Source organism: Agelaius phoeniceus, chromosome 4, assembly GCF_051311805.1.
Source record: "Agelaius phoeniceus isolate bAgePho1 chromosome 4, bAgePho1.hap1, whole genome shotgun sequence".
Lineage (NCBI taxonomy): Eukaryota > Metazoa > Chordata > Aves > Passeriformes > Icteridae > Agelaius > Agelaius phoeniceus.
Genome location: NC_135268.1, coordinates 44,949,231 through 44,970,053, shown reverse-complemented (window position 1 = coordinate 44,970,053; position 20,823 = coordinate 44,949,231). Strand labels below are relative to the sequence as shown.

At 38.8% G+C, this 20,823-nt stretch overlaps 1 protein-coding gene across 3 annotated transcripts; it reads right to left on the bottom strand.

The window, feature by feature from the left end:
* Positions 1-36: 36 nt before the first annotated feature.
* On the bottom strand, positions 37-20,797 carry CNOT7 (CCR4-NOT transcription complex subunit 7). 3 transcript variants are annotated; one of them, XM_054632869.2, is made up of 7 exons: positions 20,644-20,797; positions 19,839-20,045; positions 19,393-19,586; positions 16,310-16,471; positions 10,521-10,665; positions 4,487-4,597; positions 37-1,742 (listed from the first exon to the last, which is right to left on the bottom strand). In XM_054632869.2, exons 2-7 carry the CDS (start codon positions 19,953-19,955, stop codon positions 1,614-1,616), a joined length of 858 nt encoding a protein of 285 aa, XP_054488844.1. In that variant the 5' UTR covers positions 19,956-20,045; positions 20,644-20,797; the 3' UTR covers positions 37-1,613. The 3 variants fall into 3 exon arrangements, with proteins under 3 accessions (XP_054488844.1, XP_077033606.1, XP_054488845.1); XM_077177491.1 differs by lacking the exon at positions 20,644-20,797 and adding an exon at positions 20,219-20,463; XM_054632870.2 differs by lacking the exon at positions 4,487-4,597.
* Positions 20,798-20,823: the final 26 nt, after the last annotated feature.

The window sequence follows — 20,823 nt, the reverse complement described above, 5'->3', positions numbered from 1 at the left end:
TTGCAGGAAAAATTTTGCAACAAAACCACCAGTCTGTTGTTATGTAAGAAAACATTTCTTAGGCCTTTATTTACAAAAGCTTTAAAAACAAATACCCTCTGTTATGCAAATTACTTGTTTAAAAAGGACCGCCCAGTTACATCATCATAATTCAATGAGAAAAAGGTGTTTGATTTTTTGCTTTTAAGTACAAGATAAAACAGAGTAATTGGCGAACATGTGGAGATTTTTCTGCCATTGATTTCCGTGTCAAGCACACGTACGCGCGCACACGCACAGGCACACAATGTCACGCATTCCGTCATTCCAGGCTAGTAGTTAGCTATTCAATACCCAAAATCCTTCCTGCACAACTGCTCTGTATACATGCTATGCAGAGTTAAGAACATACTTTAGGGTCCTTGAAAACAATATATCTAAAATATATTGTAAGATATACTCAAAAATAAACTAGCATTACACTCCTCAGGTAACTTTATTAGCTGGAAGTTATTTATATTTTGTTGTCTTACAACAAATATCTTTAACATCTGTCTTTGTAACAACTACAAAAAGGCATGATTTAATTGTCCTTCTAATTCAATAATTCAATTAAATAGAATTTTTCAGATCTTTGGGGTTCATCTTCAACTAAACTGACTTACAAAAATCATGAAATCAAGTACATAATAAATATGACTTCATAAAAAATATCTGAGGTGTACATTACTAGGATAAAAGCCACAAGGTTAATCAAGGGAAATGTGCCATTACAAGACTCCTACTTTTCCATTATCCTTCAATTCTCAGCTTAATGGCAAAAAGGCTAAAGTCATAGCTGTTCTTCTCCTGAAGGGTGTAAAGCTGTTTTTTCAAGCCTCTTTCCCCCATCACAGAGCAGTTTTAAAGCAGCAGGCCAACCAGCAGTTGACATGTGCAGTATGTGTTGAGAGATGACCAAACACTAGCAAAGTAAGAGCAATTACTATGATTCAGTAGTTTGTTTTGCTTGAACACACAGAGATTATGCAGCAAATAAGTCCCGTTGTGTGGGTTGAGATACCAAGAAAATACAGCTTGAAGCTGCTGAACTTGGCAGATGATTGTTTTCTAGCTGAGGGCAAAAGAAAAAAACAAAACAAACTTTAAATAAAACAGAGGATCTGAGTCAGAGTCGCTCTCTAAAGTGCAAATCTGATGGTCCACAATCTTGAATAGCTAAAACGCCTGCATACTGGAAAGAACAGACATGAAGGGGGAAGTTAATTATAATCAGAGCCAATTAATTTAGAGAAGGGAGGGGAAAGACAAAAAACTGGAAGAATGATGTAGGCAAGTTTACCAGAATATTCATTATGATTCAACTTTCCCCTTCTCTCTGCCACACTGATTCTATATATGCTTCTTTACAAATGGGCTTGTTAAGAGGCCAAAATGTAACCCAGAAAATTTTACGTATCAATATTAAGATCAAAATCTGTGATAGGAACAGTCAAGTTTAGTACATAGAAAGGCAGAAAAGAAAGTGTGCTGAGAAAGGGGGGAAAAAAGCCTTAATTGTCCAAGGGGTTCAACCAGAGATAAAACCTATATACAAGCATGTGGAAGTCAAAAAGACGGCCTTTCATTTCATGTCATGACTGTTTGTTGGCTTCTTCTTCATAAGCGTTTCCTGTGCCATTCTGTACATAAGATGACCCCGAACCAAGACCATATAAGTGGCCACAATATTTGGCATCGTCAATGTGATCTTCAAAGAACATCTAAAAAGTGAAGAGACATGAATTACTGCAAAAGAAAAGGTTCCATTTCAACAGAACTGTAGAAAGGCTTTAAAATGACTTTCTTTTTAAATATCAAATCCCAAGGTGCAAAAGATGATATAATTAGTATAATAAGAGACTTAATCTCAACACATTATCACAATGTGCTATATGACACAATTATTTAAATCTGTCAAGAAATACAATCAATCTTCCTGTGCACCTCTCCCAATTAAATGGCCAAATGCAATGTTTTCACAATTTTGTATTATTAGTCATCACTCATCTATCTGCAAGAGCAACAAAGACATTTCTCCATCTGATTTCTGTGGTGCTTCTTACAACAAGCATATGCTTAGCATCCATCATCAGTGCCCATTCCCTTACCTCCCCTCAGTGTGGAGTTTTCATCATACTCTGTCTTGGAATAGAGATGTGCTGATCTGTATTATATAGATTTGAGGGTGGGGAAGATGAGCACAAAACCAGAGTTTAGAGAAATGCAGAAAGATGCATTTTCAGCTCCTCACAGAGGAAGACTTAACTTAATGAGGAAGAGCAAAATTTTGTACCAAGACTGCATTTACATATTACAAGTCCAAATTACAAATGGAACCTTTCAGTGGAAGACAAAATAAAGGCCATAATATTCTGATACCCTGCCTTTCAGACAGGTTTTCAAGCAGAAAATCACAAATTATCTTGTCAAAATAGTAAGACACACATACACGAACATTTTTCACCCTAAAACCTTCCCAGCAATCCTGGACACTCCAGTGGTTCCCATTCTGAGTCATCATCAATACCAGAAATCTAAGACAGGCAGAAATATGCAGGGACAGAATGGATGCAATACACAATCTAAACATGCAGACCTGTATATACCACATAGGTCAAAACTTCTCCCTTCAAGCTTTGCTTTTAGCAGCACAGTCAGGATTGAAAATTCTGTACTGTAGGAATCAGAGACTGTAATTAAGCTTTGCAGCCCCAGCAGTTCCTAATGAAATAAAACAGGTAGGAAGAGCCTAAAATAACAACTCTACTCTTGTAGTACCATTATTTAAGTATTCCTGATGGAAAGAAAAGGATCAGTAATTTTTTTGGCTGGCATTCCAAGACCCAGCAATCAAGCTGTATCTCTGTCACAGCAATTAGTGACAAAATTCTGTGCCTCAAAAAGCACTATAAAGTGAAGTCTTTTTACTCAGAAATACATTTTTAAACACTGAACTCTGATAAAAAGCTTTAAAAATCTACATTAAATTTATTTCTCTGTGCTTAGTACTGTGTTCTTATTCAGAAATGCTTTATTTGCAAAGAGTATTTAAGTACTGAATTCATTATCAGTCCATGTCTGTGGGCTTAATTAAGCAAGTGTGTTGCACTAAAAAACCCTCAGAGATTTCTACTTCTGGTAAAAGCTTATAGTAAATAAATTCAACCACCTAGTTTGCCATTAACACAAACTGCATCTCATTAAAGAAACTATCATGGGTTTGGACCTTTACTCTAGAAAACTAACTTGAAAGGCTGTATCTTAAGCATGATTATTATATGCTTCCCTTCATTTGCTTTGGATCTTCAAATTCAAGAGTGAGGTTTCCCAATATTAGGCAGACAGCAGGTAGCTGCACTGGCCTGGATCATACCAGAAACATATTCCTTTTTATTGCATCTGCAGCCCATGACCTGCCTGACAACTGCAACTGTTCCAGCAGAAGCAGAACAGAGTGCTAGGATGAGCAAACCAGCTCAAACCATCATTCTTTATTATTCAGCTGCTGTGTCTCTAATATTTGTCACAATCTCGTGGTCATTTTCTCCTTCATACAGAAGGTTGGATTCCAGAAGGTAGACTTCAGCATATAGTACTTAACATGATTAAATGATGAGGTTTGATATTGCCATCTGTTTTGACATGGTAAATGACACTGAATTGCTGGAAGAATGCCATGTTCTGATGCACTGGCATTTGTTCAGTGCAACTGCTTTCCAGAAGAGGCCTGTTCAACATTTCATTGTTCTACTAATGCAAAACATCCTAATGTTTTCCGTTGTATGCAGACAAGTAGCAAGGAAATGTGAAGCCTGTAAGACCTGACTGTCTTTGCTGTAACCTTGAATTAACTACTGACCTTTAGAACCTTAGTTAAACTGAGCTTTACTCAATGGCAGGGAAAAAGAAATCCATGGAAATTCTCCAAAGCAGATTGGAAGTCATTATTTAATATACCTCTAGGCTGAAAGTTTAGCTAGAAGTGGTTCATCAAGACTCCTTCCCCACCTCTCAGCCTGCCACAAGCAGCAGTACACACCAGCTGGATGTTACACTGAGCAAAAGCTCTAAAAAAAAAAAATTTACTTGAGTACAGTCACCCAAAAAGGAGTCTGGCTTCAGCAGTTCATAAATCCCTACAGCAGTCACCTAAAAAAAGGCACCCTGCAAAACAGGTGAGGAAAAAATACCCTGAAACAAAACTTCAGAAAAAATCCAGAAGTCAGGCCTAGGCTGGAATTGGGAAGAAATATTCACTCACAGCAGCAAAGCAAAGAGTCAGTAAGGCTGGTTCACACTTACTCAGGGCAAAATACAGGTGGTCTCATTTTTGTCAAGAAAGGATTGACCCCTGAAGCCCTTCAGAGACCTCCTTAAAATACCACAAACTTATTAGAATCAGCAATGCTGTGTGACTATCACAACACATTACTATCATGGAAATAAAAACAGTATGTCCACCTACTTCTCTCATTTTGAAAAAGGCCATTCCTGTGAGTAAAGAATCGGATCCTGCCTGATGCTGTGGTCCTATCCTTTCCAGCTCTAACTGCTCAGCCACTTCTTGTAACCCACCCTGGAAAACAAAACATTTTTGTTAAAGGCTGAAAAGTTAAATTAGAACACGGAACAGCTATATTTGGGAAAATCTGTTACACAGGCCATACAACCTTAGGCATATTTTAATATCTGCACAGTAGCTGAAACAGACATTATACTAGATAAATGCATACAAGAAGAATCGAAGTTTCCCTATCAAACAGTATTAATATTCTCTGTCAGTATTGACTAGATGAAGTAGTATGTGCAACCAACAAAACTAGTACTCCTTATGTTCCAGCTTCTCCAGTAACCAGATGTCATTACTTAACAATTCCTTTAAGGTGACTGTTGATACAATGCTTTAAAAGGACAGACTACAAGCCTGTAGAGAACACACACCAAAACTGCAAATCTATCTTCTCTAAAAGGTACAACTTCTCCAGTTTTGAAGTAAATTTTCTTTTCAATAAGCTTATGTGAAAAATTATCCCCTTAACTGCAAAGTGACTAAATAAACATCATTTTAGTGTCCTCTCCAAAACAGTAATAGCTTCTACATGTGAGAGCAAATCTGAGATATGCATCCTCCAAAAACAAAAACCCACAACACCTAGGAAAGCCTGTGTTCCTTTCTTGCTGGTTGGTGGGGATCTAGCTGCTATGTTGTTGACCACATCAACTGGAATCTAACAACATCCATCTTGCCATTTTCCTCCTAAAATCTGAATATCCTGGGTAGATCCCTTGACCTGAATTTGCTTTATGGAAAAACCAGCCTTCAGGACGATCTGGATTATTCTCTCCCCTTTCTCAAAAACCTCCTCTGCCATGTTCCCTCATACAATAATGTCATCTATGTACTGCAAGTCTTCTGGAGCCTCGCCCTTTTCCACTGCAGTCTGGATCGGTCCATGGCAAATGATGGGGGCTTTGTTCCCACTCCTGGGGCAGTTGGTCCCAGGTGTACTGGATGTTCCTCCAGGTGAAGGTAAACTGTGGCCTGCACTCTGCTGCCAAAGGAATGGGAAAAAAATGCATTAGCAATATCAGTGGTGGTACCACTTTGCTGCCTGGGACTCCAGTTCATACTGAAGTTCTAGCATATCCAGTATAGTGACACATAGTGGTGGTGTGACTTCATTCAGGCCATGACAGTCCACTGTCAATAGGCCATATAGGATTTTTAAAGGGTGAGCACATCTTGCTGACCACTCCCTGGCTCTCCAGTTCACGAATCATCTCATGGATGGAGGTCATGGAGTACCTGGTCAGTGCAGTTTTGTTGACAGTGCATTGCTGTGGTAGAGATTGGTACCTGCTGTTCTTTGACCCTCAGCAGTCCCAAAGCACAAGGGTCCTCTGAGAAAGGAGACAAGTTATTCAGCTGTCTAATTTCCTCTGTCTCCACTGTAGTTATCCCAAAAGCCCAACAATGCCCTTCTGGGTCCTGCAGTAATCTATGTCAAGGATACACAGAGTCTCTGTATGTCTGAATAGCGGAGACTCTGGTCCATAATGGTGGGGCATGGGACATCTCTCCAGTTTTCTCAAGTCTTTTGAATCTGTCTGGACAGTCTTTCCACACCAAGGAGCAGGTTGGTAAGGAGGAAAAGAGATGATCCTCCTATTACTGGAGTCTGTCACCCGAAGGACTGTTTTTTCTCATCCTTTCATTGACATCAATGCCAAGGAGCTGGTGAATGACAATAGTGTGCTCCATACAAACTTCTGCCACATGGACTGTGTACAATGGACCTTATCTGGATCTACAGGAGACTTCCTGTTATTTGAATCCTTACATATCATCTCCAGTACAACTAATTATCTCAGGTATCTTTTTCCATGTGTTGCATCTGCTTGGGCACACCACTAGATCATCCATGAGAGAATACCCTTCTCTCACACTTGACAGGAGTCAGCTCCAGAGGGTGAGAGTTTCTGTCCTCTTCCCAAATCCCCATGAGGATGCCAGTTTCATATTGTAGGCCATGATATTTCAGCATTTCAGCCAGCTCATCCAGGGCTTTCATGACTGGTGACTGGAATCTTTTCACTTAGCTCACCCAGAGATAGGAACTGAGTGATTATCTCTGGTCCTGCCTCTTCCTCCTTTTGTGAGAGCTCTACTTTCTCCTTATCCCTCACTATGCAAACTGATTCGGTCCTGGATTTCTTCTTCTGTGTAGGTGTGACTGTTACTGGCATGAGTTATTCTTCCAGTTCGGCTGCAGTCTGAGTGGTCACACCACCTGTTGATCTGCTTTCTTCCTCTTCCCCTAAGGGTTCTGTCTAGCACTGGATTGTGTCCAAAGAGTAGCCAGGGCCCAGCACACTTCAGTAAGTTGATTCTTCATGGAGTTGCCACAGCATTCTTCTTGCAAATATTCTGACACTTTATCAAGGTCCTGTAGTGATACTCTCAAAACATTGGAGGAGATAATTTTCCCCAACAATGGTCCATTTTATTCCACATTCCATGCTACTCATGACTATCCTCCCTCAGACAGTTCTGATTAACCTTCCTAAAAATCTTTGTCCTGATTCTAGACACAGTGTTGACTGTACTGACTCAAAACATGGTGTAGACCATGTAGACTGAGACAAAGCTGACACAGGAGCAAGAACATGTTTTCCTTAACATCAAAAGGAAATTAAAAATTCTCAAAAGCTATTCTAACAGGCCTGAAGGAGAAAAGGGTAGTGAAAAGCTGGGGAAAGCTATCCTCCCCTGCTCTCCCCACAGACTAGGTATGATTAGGAATAGCCTCCCAGAGGCAGTGTCCAAGGTAAGGGTAGAAGAGTAGCGCTGAATATCCTAAATGATCCTCATTGCCCTTGATGTTATCATGTCATAAACATGACTCTGCTTCATGCAATCAACATACATCAACAATCCAATCCTGATCTTAAAAAGAGCACCCTCATGGGCACATAGTACATCTATAGAAACATATACAGGCTTAGGTAACACACTCACACAAACAGAGCAAACAACATTGTGACCATTGGCACACTTACACAATAGACACAAACAACATTGAGACCATTTAGCTCTGAATCTAATAGGACAAATGCTTAGATGAAATTTATTTCCAATCCACTCTGATCACACTGGGTGCCAAGTAAGGCTGTCATGGTTGGATTACTGCAGTTTAGGAATGGTATTCTCCAAGTAAGCATTTCCACTAAAACCACTCCAAACTACACTCACTCACTCACCCCTCTCCCTGCCCTTTCCTGTGGCAGACTGAAGAGGAGAATTGGAGGCACAAAAAGTGAAGATCACAGATTGAGATATGAGCCATTTACTGGAAAACAGCAGTGAGATAAGAAATGAAACAAACAGCAACAATACTACAGTGTGCAAGAGAAACCTTGCTCACCAACAGAAACACCTGATTGCTCCCTCCACCACACTTCCCTGACCTGGAAGCAAGCCCTTCCTCCATGCCCAGAAAATGATGTGAGGTGTCACAGAATAACCTCCATGTCCTAGCTATGCCCCATCTGGGGGCAGAAATCTACCCTGTCCTGAATGGAACCAGAACAGAAAATGAATTATTAGACTATTGAGATTCTCTTTCAGGTAAGAATTTTGCATTCCAGATAGGTATGCTTCACTCTTGGAGAAGGACAAATTCTTCCCAAATTTTCAGTGTCAACCTTCCAAGAAAAAGGCTACAGAATAATTTACATAATCACACCACCATGGTCAACAGCAAATCTACATCAAATTCTCATTTCACGAGACAGTCACAGATCTTATTGTTCTGTACAAAACCCTGAATTGAAAGCAAGTTTCCAACAAGGTCTACCAATTTAAATTACTTAGGATTGCCACTACTATCAAAAGGTTTGTAATTGTCTACATAAAAAGCCTTTTAGACGGTAAGCAAGAGTTGAACCTATAATACATTAATATCTCAAGTCAACTCTCAATCTGCATGCCAAGTCATAATAACAGACTGTAAATTCACAGGGTACTTAATTCCACAAAAAAAAACATCAAAGAGATTTCCAGTTCTGAAGCCTGTTTCTCTTTCCAATGCCAAGAATCTTTTTTGAGTGTGTGGGGGCAGAGAGTGGGGGACCTACAGCAGATCAGTGACATACAAAAAAATAACTTAGACAAGTCAATAAAAGACAACTGCACAGCTGTTCAATTCACTGCAATTTAATAACGATCAAAGGTGACACACATTAGGAGACAGCACATGCATTTTTAGAGTTACAACACTAAATGTTTAGTAATTTGTTTCAGGCAACTTCTCTCAGTACAGTTCAAGTCCACCATCATTTCATCACTGGTAAATTTGGAGAGGTAAGATAGTCCATTTCCCTTCCCCTGCTGTCACTATCAGTCTGCAGATTAGGTGAGTGGATCAAAATTTACTGCAGGAAACCTGACCTACATATTCAGCTCTGAAAAAAAAAAAATCACCCTTGTTCTTATGGTTTGCCAAAATAAGACCTGTGAAGGTTTTTCTTGTCTTCCAAAAAAATCTTAGTGTCTCTAAACAATGCAGGTTACACACAATTATGCCTTAATTATGCCAGAAACTACAATACCCTCTTTCCCAAGCCCACTGGGAATGTCACCTCTGAATGGTGACATGGAACATCAATTTGTCACCTTTTACATGTCACTAAATTTGGAATATACATTCTGTTCTTGCAAAGTGTGTCACCAGATAGGCACCAGATGCTCTGCTTTGCTTCACTGGGAGTGTGAAAGTGAGGACTTTTTAGGGCGGGTTCCCCCCCACCCCTCATTTAAGACTCCTGAAATTTAGGAGCATTTAAATTTTAGTCCTGGCCTCTTTGGAGAAGAAGTGTTTCTAAGATGTTCCCTAATACACAGCCATTTGCCCAGATGATTATACCAGTAACAATTGTATTTGAACACAGGTAAGTATACTTTTCTTACTAACTGGAAGGGTGATCTACATTTTCAACATTAATTTGATTAACAAAGGATTCACACAATTTAATTTCCACAAAACTGGGCTACTACTCAAAGTGACACACTGCTAGTTCATCTCAGAAAGAAACAGAAGACTATAAACAGCTCACAGATCAGCAGTTCAGCACAATGAACTGGCAAGCCATTCCTTAGTTAGGATTTGATGTGATGTGCTCTCTTCTTACTGCAGGTTTTCATTAAGAAATCCTAGAGAATGAAATTACTTTCCATAAAAGCAACAAATCATCAATTACCTCAGATGAGTGATGCAGCTCACTCCAGCAGCAGTCCAGACTCTTAACAGCTCTTTGGCAAGGAAAGCTGTTAACAGTGTCTTTAGTATCTTTCTTTCACTTGCTGTCTTCCCCTTCACACACTTAGCTCCAGTTCCCACTTATTCTCCAGTCCAATAAGGTATCCAAATTTTATGCCTGATAGAGTAAGCCAATTAGCCCCGCTGGCCTGACATGATAGACTAGTTTCTAGTTCATTTTTTTTTCCTAGAAGTCACATCTTGTCCCTGAACATATGTTGTTGTTTATCTTTGCTTATTGGGCCATCTGAAACATCTTCACTTCATTTCTCTTCCCAAGACACTTCCACATCATCTTCTTGAAATTACCTCAGCCTAGATGACTGCAGTTCTTTAGTGGACTGCACAACGAGGAAATAAGAGTATATGAGACCCACCAATTCTTATGGCTAAGGAAATGAAGAATTAATTCCAACATGGGTTTATCATCTATCAACAAAGTACTGTAAATACAGTTTCAACATAGTATTTTTAACTGGTAGCAGTTACAAAAATTGATTTGTGCTCTTGCCGGCTTCTCACAACACCTTTAATATTAAATATATAAAGCTTGAGACAACAATGCTTAATATGCACCATAAAAGCAAAAGCAGAGAATAAAAATAGAGAAAGTATTTTTAAGCATGACATACTCTGTCTCCAAATGCAAAATTTGTTCCAAACCATTAGCAGATTACTTACCTTCAGATTTTTGCAGCTCTTCATAAGATATTTTACATCATAGATGACAGGGAAAAACAATCGCAGTATCTCAAAGAAGTCCAGCTCTTCCTCAGGTAAATTGGAGTTTGTCAGGATTTTGATTAGATAGCCAAAGTCATATCCACTGCAAATTAATAACAAAAACAATATAAGTAAGTGACTTAGAAGCATCTTTCTCACTTCAAGATTTCACTGCACTTTAACAGGAAAAACAACCTTCAGGACTTCACTGCACATTGACAGGATATTCTGCTTAAATCCAATGCAATAAAGACTAACTTCTATGAAAAAAAAAACTAAACTTCAATATAAACAGCCCCATTGCAGATTCCAGAGAAAACATTTTAATTTAGTCTGAAAGAGGACAAGTGAAGATGCAAAAAGATCTGCCTACAGTAGTTTCTCTAAATCCCAAAATGAGGTAGGGCTGCTGGGTCTTCATCTGATAACAAGGACTTCTGCCATAAAGACTCCTAAGCTGATTTCTTTCACACAGACTGGAGTTTCTCACTACAAATTGAGACAGACAGACACTTCTACAGTTCTTGAAATCCAAAAGATTAATGAGTTTCCAGAGCGAGTGCATGTTTATGCCTGGAGGCAAGTCAAACCCTCAGCAACAAAGAAGAGGAATTGTCTTTCAACTTCTCCAATTAAATCAGCACACAGACAACTACAAAGTTTAATAGCTTGTAGACTATTACTCTTTCTGGAGGCAATGACAGAGTAAGCTGGAAAAATTTTTGTGTGTACATGTAAGTCTGCAGGAGGCAGAAAGGTAACTAAGCAGTGCTTATTTGTTAGAAGAAATGGTGGTATTGTAGTGAGCACATGGTAGAGAGAAGAGTTTGGGAAGGCTTCCTCCTCCATAGCGTGACTGAATGAAGAGGACACAGGAATGAGGTGTGGCAGTAACGGGGAAACCTCGTACTTTTACAAATAGTTATGAGAGGAAACAAGAGGGTTAAGTACAGGAAAGACAGATATCAGGTATTAAAGCAAGCCTGAACTCCATAACAAAAAGCAGTGATGACAAGTTATGGTTTTTTTAGGAGGGCAGCAATTACAAACCAGATTATTGATGACCTGACCATGAAACTCACCTGTTCTGATCTCTTATACTCGCAGGACGGCTATGCATGAAACTAAATGGAAGAGTGATTTCTTTCTCTTCCATGTTTGCACTGAACCAGATCAGTTCCTAGATTTTACTGATATACAATTTAAAATATGCCTGTACTAACAAAGAAGATGAAAACACACCACAGGGCTGCCTCTACTGAAGGCTTTATCAGTTTTGCTATTTAAGGAACTTTAGTGTAGGGTGAGGGACTATTCAAGTGATCAGGTGGCCACCACAGACTCTAAATTTCCAGTTTAAGACTTTGTGTTCATTCCTGATTACACGAGGGTCATACTCAAAACCAAGAATTTTTTCAATTTGGTAAATACTGGCCAGGATCTTTAACTGTGAGATAAGCAATAGAGAAGACAAATCAGTTAAGAGCACTATACCACTGATCCTGCAGATGTTTAGGATCCACAAAAAGCAGTGACATCTGTAGGCTCAAAGCTTCAGCTTGCACACTCAATGTAAATAAGTTTACTTTTTGAACCATTTTTATACAATAAGATTATCTCTGACATCGTTATACTATGAGTTTCTAGACAGAGGGTAGAAAAACCTTCAACATACTGGGGGTAAATGGATTGTTTGCTACAAGTCCATTAATACAAGATATAAAATACCTACAGACTATTGCAGCTCTCCCATGGGAGTTTCCAGTGCTCTAAGCAGAAATTTTATGTTGAACAAATCCTGCACTGCATCTGGTACTTTGAAGCTGTGCTGGCCACCCTCCAGTCTCCACAGCAACAGCCACTGGCCAGGGAGCAAAGGAGCCAAAGATAAAGAAGGATTTCAGTTGACTCTTACAAAGTAAAAACTGTAGTAAACTTGGTAAAACAGTAGCTTGGAAGTCTAATTTTATTAGATCATTTGAAGAGGGAGGGAGGGAAGTGGTGGGAAAGCCCATATCAGCATAAAGCCCTCTAAAGAAGAAAAGAAAAAGTCACATTAACAAAAAAGGCTGATCAAAAAGATGCAAAAAACACTACTCAGGATTATGGAGACTTACTCCTTCAGAGTCTACAGTTTATTAACTCAATGAATTTCTGACATTGATCATCCTCAAGGGTCAAATGTAACAAGTCATATTAAAGTGAAAGAAACCATATTTGTGCTACTCCTCTTCAAAAAAATGTTTGACTTATCTTCAAAAAAAAGAAGTGTATTCATAAAATAATGGAAAACAGATGCCCTCAAACACTTCTAATTTCTTTAAAGTAGGAAGTATTTAAAGAAAAGTCAACATTCCTTTACTATTCATATTGAGAGGGAGCAGGCTATTAAAAATAGTAATTTTGATTGAGAATTACACATTTTTTTCACTTAGAGATTGTAGCAGATCCAAGCTTACAGACATAAAAACTGTCACTCTAATTTAAGACTAAGATAGATCTACTAAAACAAATTTTGAGTGGCCACTGCTGAATGCTAAGAGAAGGCTAAACAAGTCCATGGTGAGCAATTATGCAATTACCTGCTCATTAAAGAAGTTTTCTTCTAATCTTGTAACAGTGATTAGTGGTTGGTTTATACCCTGAAGCACACAGACTTCCTTGCCTGAAAAACCTTGCACCATTTCTAATATAATCACCTGAAATTGTTTAGCACAGCAAGCCACAATCTGTGGAGCTATACAACACAAGCACTCACAGACATTTGTTTTGTTTTTTTTTCACTGAACATGGACAGCTCTAGGCAAAAGAACAAGAGTAGACATCAAACACGCCTCCATTTCTTTCCCTTACTATCAAGATAGACTTCAGATAGCCAATTAACAACGAATTCTACTCAATCACCAGAACTCTGAAATAAATCAAAACGTGCAAGAGCTGAGAAAGCTTTAGTTCATTTTATGATGCTAACAGAAATGAGCCAACAGATTAAATTTTACTAAAATCAGTTAGACACAAATGATTATTGAAACACATTAGCTTGGAACGTTGCAGTATCCCAAGAACACCTGGTTCTTTTGTCTTCCAAAAAGCATGTTTTCACAGACCCTCCAAAGGTAGACAAAGGAGGTTGCACAGAAGTGAACACTCAAAGCTTCAGCAGCACAGACAGTTGAACATCCACAAAATCAGCATTTGAGCTGCTCCTTCCTAACTTGCTAGACTGTCAAGCACTCACAGCTCTCTTGACTGTGATAAAAAAAATCACAAATTCAGGGCTTCCTCCTTCTCTCTCATTAACTCAAATACATTTTAACACACACACACACAAGATTTGATGAAGTTGTCTATGAAGTTGCAATACACAAGAATTGGTGACAGTGCAAATATTTCTTCACTCATATCTGACAGAACTTCATATCCAGAGATTTGCCAACATGTCAGGATGCCAAGGCAGCTACATCAAATGTGGAGATAAAAAGCACACAAAGAGAACTATTTGAGAAGTGAAGAGCTTGCAAATAAACTGCATAAAAGTTTGAGGAAATCAAATACTAGAAAATGAAAACCAAACCATATCTTCATACTCTGAGAAAGGAGTAATTAAATTCTCCTACTTACTATGGGACTCAAATTTGAAGAGCTAGTAGTACTTTAAGCATTTTAAGGTAACAGAGGCAATAGGAGAGTCAGCAACTACCAAGCACAGCTTTATCAGTTGTCAAAGAACTACTGCATGGAGAGCCTAAATGGAACAAATTTTCAACTGAGCATCCTGCTGTGTAAGTTTCCACTGTTAGAACATAATCACAATCAAAGATGTATTTAGAAACAACTGTTCACTATTCTTTGTGGCATGTTTTATATGACCCATGCTCATTTACAGCTTTGCATAATTTTGGTTTCCCCAGAACTTACTCCAAGGTTTTGTGCTCAAAATAGTATCAAGGTCTAAAAAAGCACAAAAGCTTTAAACACTCTAATAATCAGTGTCTGACAAACATATGCTGAACAACTGTCTTAAGAGGATTTCTAAAGACACTTTCAGTGAAATCCACAACAGAAATTCATTTTAGCACAGATGAAACTGGACTTCTATTAATAAAGCCATTTCAAAAACCTTTCATAAGCTGCACCAGTAAAAAATGGCATTATTGCACATGGCTTGCACTACACTTTGACCAGCCCATTAGTCAGGAATTACACACACTAAATATAATTACGCTCTAGAAAGAATCCCTAAAGTAGAAATTGCTCAGGTATACCTTATACCAGGCCCTTAGTCACCAGGCAATATTGGAAAAACACCAGTCTGAGGCTGAAGCTGCTTCTGTGTGGCATCCTCTGCTGAGTTACATGCATAACCTGCCCCCTCTTCTCTTGAACCATCCCAGTCATATTACTGTAGTCAAGTGTAAATCATAAATATACACATAAGAGCCCATAATACTGTGCCTAGGAAGTTGAAAAAAACTCTAATTTGGCTTTTGTAGTTATTTTGACCCAATTTAAAGCATTCTTGTTACAGTATTCTTCCCCAAGCTGCTACTCTAGAAACAAGATAGCAAGAGTAAGATTATTTTAGAGTCCTATTGTGAGTTGAAACAGCTGTTAAGTGAAAGATGGAAGTGATAACTGTGCTCAGAGGATTCTTCTTTATTTAACTGTCTTTTTTTTAAAAACCTTTCTGCTTTGGAAACTCAGCCTAGCACTTCTTTGTACAAAACAAATCAAAACCACGACTTCTGCAAAAATGTTACATGCACCCTTCTACTACTGTTACACATTTCTTGCCAAAACAATTCTTATTTTCGACTTTGTTTATTGTATAAATGCTTCTCTAATTCCATGTGACTTCTTCTTTTCCAACTATTAATACTTATGGACAAAGAATTTTTTATTTTAATTTCATCATTTACATACCACCCATCAACACGAGAGATACACATTTTAGCTGAGACTGGTTTGCTTACAGTCTTGTTCATTTGCTTTACCTTGCTGACTTCCTCAGAAGCCAGAATTTAAGACACCAACTCAAGGGCATTACATAGCAATAAGCCTTTAAAGACACTGTTGCTTGCAAAAATTCCAAAATGCAGTTAGCTAAACAACTACTGTGTATGTTTTTAAAGTGTTAAATCCTATAAACACTCAAAAATCTTTTGTATGATGACAGACTCATGGAGATTTCGGATTCAGATTTCTATTTCTACTTGAGAGATGATGGAAAAAGTAGCAAAATATATGTGTAAAACTGATGAAGGATCTCCTTCCAAACTGAGTAATTTCATCTGCTCAGATTAGCAGGAGATTTACAACAAATTTAAGAGTGCTTTATAGACCTCTTTACTGATAATTCTCTCCTATAAACAGACAATATTTCCTCAAGGATTGCTCAGAAATAGTTTGCTTTTAGTAATGTTTCTGTTATTACTTGCACGTGTACAGCTCCACCTGCTGGTTTAGCAGTTTTGTGTTTTTCAGCCTCACGGTTTTCTGGTTACTGCATAAACACCCAAGCTAAAAACATCAGTACAACCCCTGTATTCTTCAACACCAATACCCCTCTATTCTTCCAATACAAAATTATGTTAGAGGTGTTACAGCAGAAATATTTCCTCAGTCTTACCGACCAAGATATGGGCTACATACACAGCATTTAAACTCAAGGGATGTGAAATCCAAGTTCTAGAACTCAAACACCCATCAGATGTTGGAACCTCAAACACTTAACATGCAGAATTTACCTATGAAAGGAAAGCCACTTGACTCCTTCGCACAGTACAACTCCTGATGTCATGAGCAGTTCTGCAAAGTACTGTGTCTCGATTCCTTCTTCTTCGTGCTTTTTAAACTGGATCCCAGATGTCGTCAACAGCTCGATAGAGTCCTGAGCATACATATCTTCTCTAAAAACAGAGAGGAAAAGTAAATTTCCAAAACCTACAAGCCTCAATGAGGTAACATTTCTTTTGTGCTATTCATTCCACAGACTAGGAACAATTCAACTTTCTTCTAGGTTAATTACAAAACCAACCATTTTTCAAAGTTTTTTTTTTTAACTTTCATTGTCACTTTTTTTTAACCTTCATTATCATTTTACCATTCCCAGCACCTCCATTCTTACCATCTTCATAAAAAATTTAGTTCCTGCTCCTTTTCCTTTTATAGGTGGTTACCTATAACAACCCTTTTGCAAGGCTACAGATGAAAGTGCATCTGTAGAACTTATCTGGTAAAATATCAGTATAAATCACTTGAATTGTGACAAATTAAATGTAACAGTTGAAGCAGTAACACATTACATTGCAGAAATATGAGAAATACAATCCAGATCCCAGTACTGAATTAGTTCTGTAGAAAATATTTCTCAGAAGTTTTTTGCGATTTAAGCTTATGCAAATGTTTAGACATCTGTTCATAAGAACTTTTTTTTTCAGTAAAACTGGAAATGGAGTACTTACTCAATTTAGCAAAACCTTAGAATTCAGAGATCCTAACTTTTTCTGTCTAAACTCTTTCTTTCTAAACAATCTGTTTTAACTTTAAAAGCCTATTTTGGACCTAAAATTTAAGAGGATGAAATAAAAATTCCTCTACTTTTTTTTACCCCCTCCTACCTCTGTGTTTATTCCCTCTAATACCACCTTTTTTTTTTTTGGCAATGTGTTAAGAATTTCATGCTGAAATTCATGTTTTGGAGCTTATTTTCTCCCTTAAGTTTCATCTGTATCATCATTACAAAAACATGGAATGGTTAAATGAAGAAAAAAAAAAAGTAAGCATGTAAGTACATTCATTTTACTGTCCACAACATACTATTCCACTAAGTTCCTTCAGTGTACAGTTTCAAATTTTAATAAAAAACAATCAAAACAAAAACACAAGAAAACCTAGACAAGACAACCAATATATCAAACTTGACTATTAGATTCAGTCATAGACTTGTATTCCTTATTCCTAAGACCAAGTCATCATTCTTTAAAACATAGACACACAACCTCAAGATGTGATACAACTTTGTTCCTCACTCCCACACAGCTGCTCTTTGGTTCTCCAGCTTTGAGGCATCAGCTCCTCAACACCTGTCTATCTCCATAGCACATAAAAGAACCAATCCAAAACAAATGCACCATTTAACAAAAAGGGGGTTTCATTCTAGTTGCTGCACTGTACTAATCAGGTGCATAGTATGATTAGAGAAATATTTATGCTCTTTAAAAGCACACTAAAACAAGACCTGGCTGGAACCACACACACAAAAAAATTACCTTCTAGGAATAACAAACAGCTGTTTTGCTTTAGGAGGAGAACACTTGGCACAGTGCCACTTCCCAAAAGGATGTTTAGAAACAGACAAATAAGTAAGATGTAAAAAACAATATATATAAATATATATATATATATATATATATATATATATGAATTTCTCATGCAGTACTTACCAAGTTTATATTTTTCTGTAACCCCCACCATCAACTAGTAACAAGGTAATTTGGTGACTACCTGTATTTTGCCTTACTAAGCTGTCTTATCTCTGCAGCATCTGGCACTTATAGATGGAAAGCTACTTTTGGTTTCAGTTGTTTGATATTAAGTACACCTCTGAAGCTCAGAAAATAAATGAAGTGTAGCACAGGCCCTTCTTCATAGATCACAGTCTGGAAGTTATTAATTCCTTTTTCTCCCATAATTAGTAGGATTAGTATAGTCTCCTATTTAAGAAAATGGGTAACTTTCATCCCACATTCACATGGCCAGGTAAGTTCAGAGATACCAAAACATTAAATCTGTGCTTACTTTTCCTTCAGGAGACAATTCACACAAGACTAAATAGAGCATGTCATTGCTCAGATCAAGCTGATGTGTGATCCACACCACTGCTTGTTTAGAAGAGCACAGAGATCAAGAGAGGCAGCAGAGGTTTTCCTCCTGCGAACCCCAACTATTTTGGAAACAAGTCTTTTCATCTGCAGAAAAAATAAAGGTCTGATCTCTAAGCCTTCTTTGTGGGCTGTGAATTTAACTCATGTATATAAAGTTGTCCAGTTCTCAACTTGTAACACAACTGCCAAAAACCCCAAGGCTTAAATGTGTGAAAAGCGTTTGTACTGATATTCAATTCAGTAGATAATCAACATGTGAAAATCTATCAGACCAAGTAACCAATTACATTTACTTCAGAAAAATCAAAATTAAGATACTAGTAACTTCGTCCACCACCAGCTAAAGATGTAATTGGAGCACCAGATAAGCTTTTGATCCCCCTGAAAAAGTGAGGTTTATGCTTAAAAAATTTTATCACTGATAAAAATCCCATTTTGAAATAAAGCTCATGGTATTATTCCAATATAGTAAAAGTCAGCTTGCTTTTTAACCAACAAAATAGACAAAATAACTCAGAATGATAGTATTTGACATACTTTTTTAGTCACTTTACTTTTTTTTCAAGTGTTGGTATTTTCCATTTAAAGTATGTAAAGAAACAATATGTGATTTCTATAACAAGTAGTAGGAGTTAAACTAAGTTAAGGAAGAAACACTCTGAAATGCTAAATATGAAAACACAGAGCTAACTCTTACGCCAAGTATAAAATGCCTTCCATAATTTTTTTTTAAACTGCTTAGCATTTTTGACCAAATTACCAACAGTAAGACAGACTACACAGAAAAGAGGGAAGAAAGCATGTTTGGCTGACAAAAGTTTTCCTTACATGAGTAATTATGGTATTCCATTATTACAATCAGATAGATAATGAAGTTGCTACAGTATTTATACATTTTCAGTAAGTCACAAACATACGTTTAGCAGCACAGATCGAATACTTACGTTAAGTTAAATTTAAAATTAAATTGCCAAGTTGAAGTTCCTGGAGGGTATTCTCCTTGCTCATTCATAAACGTCAGTCCTAGCTGAATTATTTTTAGCAAGTCGACATTGCAGCGTAAGAGTTGGTACTGATAGTCTGCGTTGCTTCTGAATTCTCCAATAGGCCTTGCAACTACTCCTGGGAATTCTGTGTCCTGCAAGAGCAGAATTTAAACTTGAACACACACACACCATATAGATCTAATTACATCATAGCTGAAGAGTACTGTGCGTAAAACTAACTTTTAAAAAGATAAAAGATTAGGATCCAGATGTTCATGCAGCTCTAATTCAACATTAAGACTTCCTTATGCTTTCAATTTAAAAGGATGAGCAAGTTTACTGACCTCAGCTGAAGTCACGATTTTTGCAGTAACTTGCTAGACAGACATCGAGCACCCACTTACCATAGCTACATAGTTATACTTCCGTATAACTTGACGAATTTTCTTCATCTCCTCATCCAAGTTACAAGCCCAAACTTCACAGATTCTTTGGCTATGATCTACGGTAGCTGCTGGCATAGTGGGGGGCTTTAGAGACCATACATCAAAAGTTACACTTGACCGAGGATTGGTTTCATAAAGAGGACCTCAACTGTTTATTTTTTTAGCCTAAGAGAGAAAGAAAGCAAAACAAGAAAGTGTAAGTTTTTACTCTCAGTTTATCTGAAGAAAAAAAAAAAGGCTTTAGCACGACATCCACGCTTTATCCTCGTAGTTTCACAAAAGCAGGACAACATAGCCACCATATGCACAGGAATTTCGGCTCCGCGAACTCAGATTACCATCAGATACTAAACCCCTACAGTTTCGTTAGCGACTGTTTCCCGCACAAGGGCGGCAAGGCGCACTAGTGACACGGATACCGGAGACACCCGGCTCCCCAGGCGCTCCTGCCCCGCGGCTCGGCGGGGCGCGTTCCTGCGGATCCCTGGGCTGCGTGCAGCAGGGAACGGAGCGGCAGAACAGAGTCACGCCCAACGCGGGGTGCCGCGGGCGGCTTCCCGAGGCGGAAGCAGCTCCCCCGCCTCCCAAGGGCCGCGCTAACCCAGCGAGCGGCGCGCGGAGACCGACACACAGCCGGCCGGGTTCCCGCGCGCGTGAAAGGCCCCGGGAGCACCCGGAGGGGCTGCAGAGCCCGGGGGTCCCGCAGGGCTCCGCTCCGGTGCCGGTGTCCCCGCCCGGTGCCCGCGGCGCCGCCCCCGCTCACCGCTCGCGCTCCGGCCGGGCCGCGGCGGGTCTGGGAGGCCCCGCGCGGCCCCCGCGAGCCGCAGGAAGCGCTGCTGCCCCCGGCGCCGCCGCCGCGCGCACAAAGCCATTACATCATCGCCGCGCGCCGCGGCCTTTCCCCCCTTCCCTCTGGCCAATCGCCGGCCGCGCCGCCGCTCCC

Excerpts from the sequence above, each read along its gene's own strand:
- CNOT7 (XM_054632869.2), bottom strand. The coding sequence starts at position 19,955 with ATGCCAGCAGCTACCGTAGATCATAGCCAAAGAATCTGTGAAGTTTGG. Across the intron at positions 19,587-19,838 it reads AGTATAACTATGTAGCTATG|GACACAGAATTCCCAGGAGT; the intron begins GTAAGTGGGTGC and ends CTGCTCTTGCAG. Across the intron at positions 10,666-16,309 it reads AAGTGGCTTTCCTTTCATAG|TGGATATGACTTTGGCTATC; the intron begins GTAAATTCTGCA and ends ATTAATTTGCAG.